The 2,773-nt window shown below is 58.8% G+C and overlaps 1 protein-coding gene across 2 annotated transcripts in view; it reads left to right on the top strand.

Moving 5' to 3' along the window:
- TFAP2A (transcription factor AP-2 alpha (activating enhancer binding protein 2 alpha)) overlaps window positions 1–2,773 on the top strand; it is a 31,726-nt gene that overhangs the window by 12,602 nt on the left and 16,351 nt on the right. The window contains exon 2 of one of the 2 annotated variants that reach the window (XM_006891596.1): window positions 398–479. The exons of the other annotated variant lie outside the window; for it this stretch is intronic. Within the exon in view, the coding sequence (XP_006891658.1) occupies window positions 429–479 (51 nt within the window). The 5' untranslated portion in view covers window positions 398–428. The remainder of the gene's footprint in view (window positions 1–397; window positions 480–2,773) is intronic. 2 annotated transcript variants of the gene reach the window in all.

Genomic DNA, 2,773 nt, shown 5'->3' with positions numbered 1-2,773 from the left:
CCAGGGAAGATTCGGCTCCTCTCTGGCTGGCGTGGGTTCTGGGAGGAAGTTTGGGCTCTAGGAGCCCTTTATACCTGGGCCTGAGCGGCCGGCGGCAGGTTGTGGTGCAGGCGAGCAATTGGACTATTGTTGATATGCTAATGAGGCGATTAGGCTGTTGGTAAAGAGCTGGAAAAGAGAAAAGTTTCTACCATTAGAGGGAGATCTCCGAGCGCACACCGGAGCTCTTTCCCTTCTCTCCTCCTCCTCCTCCTCCTCACCCTCCTCCTCCTCGCCCTTCTCCTCCTCCTCCTTGCCCTCCTCCTCCTCTTCGCCCTCCTCCTCCTCCTTCCTGCGCTCACTGCCGGCAGCCGGCACTTAGCGCTTATCCAGAGAGTAGCTCTACTTTAGAGCGAAGCAGAGAGGGGCACATCTGTTCACGCCGATCCATGAAAATGCTTTGGAAACTGACGGATAATATCAAGTACGAGGACTGCGAGGTAAGCGAGGCGCCGGCTCCGTGGACTCCGCGGCTGCAGGCTTGGGAGCTCGACCCTTCTGCTCCTCCTCCCCTCGCGGCCACAGCGAGACACGGGTGGGACAAACTTTACCCAGCGCTGCGCCCGCGCCTCCCATTCGCCGGGAGAACTTCCCGGAGCAGCCAGAGAGGGAGGTTACGGTCGTTTCCTTCTTTCGTTTCCTTCCTTGGAAAAGGAGTGTGTCCTACTTTCCCCCCTTTTGTGACAATTTTGACTGTGCCTCAGAAAGGGGCGAGGTGAGTGAGGAGCGTCAGATTTTGAAATAATTGCTGGTTGTTGGGCGAAGCGCTATCCGGAGCCGTCACCAGGAAGACAACACTCTTTTTCCTCTTCCACTTTCTTTCGGCTTTTTAACCTTACTTTCCTCCCTTTTCCTTTCCTCTTTTTTAAAATCCTCTCTGGGGAAAAAAAAAAAGCCTGTACTCTCGCGTCTTGAGCTGAGTTGTACCTCCTCTTAATTGGGTTCAACTTGTGAGCACGGATCCCCGTGGTGGGGCTGGCTCCTGGCCCTCTGTTATTCAAGAAGTTCTAAGCACCTTTCCCCGCCGAGAGGCCCGGAACGCGCACCCTGGTGTAGGCGGGGAGATTGTGTGGTGCGCAGCCTGCCAGCTGCCTGATCCCCCGCGCACCACCTTCTGCTCGCTTTCGGCTCTCTGTTGCGTGACCGTGGGAATCCTGGCGCCACAGCCTCTCTGATGCTATAGTCTGCTGGATTGATAGAGTACGCCTCTTTGGAGCAGATTTTAAAACCCATGCTCCCCGGAGTGCTACTTCTTAGGGGAGCCAGGAGGCCCCAACACTGCCCATCTGACCTCAGGATGCGCCGAAATGGGCCTGGCTGGTCGGGTCGTAATCCTCGCCATCCCCACCTCTACTCAGCTCCAGCTCCCACTGAAATGAGAGGATGAGTCACAGAGGGTGCGGGTACTGGGAGAATACCCAAATGAATAGGTGACAGTCCTAGGTTGTGCTCCTACTGGGTTTTTGTGTTTGAGGTTTTGTTGTTGTTTTTTTTTTTTCTTCTTTTTGTCACTTGGAGTCAGGAATGTGGGACAGAGAGGGGTATGCATGCTGAGCGGCGGGGGTCTCCACTGAAATCAGATACTAAGTTTTCGCAAACGTTTTGTCACTCGCTCCCTCCTACTTTTCTTTCTGGAAATTATTTAAAATCTTTGTTCTGAAAACCGTCCTACTTTCTGGAACTCCCCACTCCCGCTTTCGTCTTTTTTTCACCCTATGGATGGAGTACCAGGTGGGCGTCCCATGGGATCTACACTTCTCTGGTGACTCCCCAGGAGGGAGACGCAGGGACCCGGGAGTAGGCGTGCACTGCAAACTTTGTTATTGAGGATACTGGACAAGGGCTTGGGTGGGGGCGTGTGCTTTGCAGGAAGGTCAGGGTGTAACCTCGTTGGGAGTCCCCTAATCCTCGCAGGCCGAAGCCGGCGCCCCCTGCGTTTCACCCTTGGAGATGAAGCCGAGCCGGCGGTGCGGACTCCAGCTGGCGAGGTCCCAGCCTCCGCCGTGGGGGATCCCGGCGGGGGGGGGGATGGGCTAGCGCTGGCAGAGACCCTGTGGCGCGCGAGTGTGACTGCGTGAGAGAGAGCGGAGAAAAGACTATAGAAGACATGGGAGGGAGCGAAATGAGATAAAAGTGAAGGCTGTTTCGTCAACTTTGCCGGGATCTTGCGTTTGGGAGCGCGGTCTGGGCTGTCTGTTTCTGCGCGGGGCTCTGCAGGGACACGCAGGAGGCTAAACGCCGCTTGTTCTGACAGCCCCGCGATCCGGGAGAGCCAACCGTGTCTTGGGGGGGGGGGCGTCAGGCAGGAGTGGCCCAGCCAGTTGGACGGGTTTGTGCCTGGAGTACGTGCCAGCGGAACCCAGGCTGTGCCGCCCCGCGTCTCTGCACTCGGGAGCCGCGACTCTGGGGCCCGACCCTGGAGAGCCCCAAGGCTGAGCGCGCGGCCCCGGGCTTCCTGGGGAACCGGGCCGGCGGCCGCGGAGGGGACAGCACACGCCGTGCGGGGGGGCCGACAGACTAGTTCCCAGAGGGGTGCTGAGCCATGGATGATCCTCCGGTGACCGAGTGCCACCCAGACAGGCCCGCGGTGCAGACGAATTTGTGGTTGGAGAAGGCTGGGCCGTGCCCACGCCGGCAGCCCGACGGCTGCCCGGCCGCTGTGCGCCGCCGCTCGGGCCGGCGATGCACGGCCCCCGAGGCATCCCGAGGTCTGCCCCAGTCTTTTGGGTCGGTT

This window comes from Elephantulus edwardii, unplaced genomic scaffold, assembly GCF_000299155.1.
Source record: "Elephantulus edwardii isolate Elephantulus edwardi_28Jun2011 unplaced genomic scaffold, EleEdw1.0 scaffold00101, whole genome shotgun sequence".
Classification (NCBI taxonomy): Eukaryota; Metazoa; Chordata; class Mammalia; order Macroscelidea; family Macroscelididae; genus Elephantulus; species Elephantulus edwardii.
This window is presented reverse-complemented; position numbering and strand designations above follow the sequence as displayed.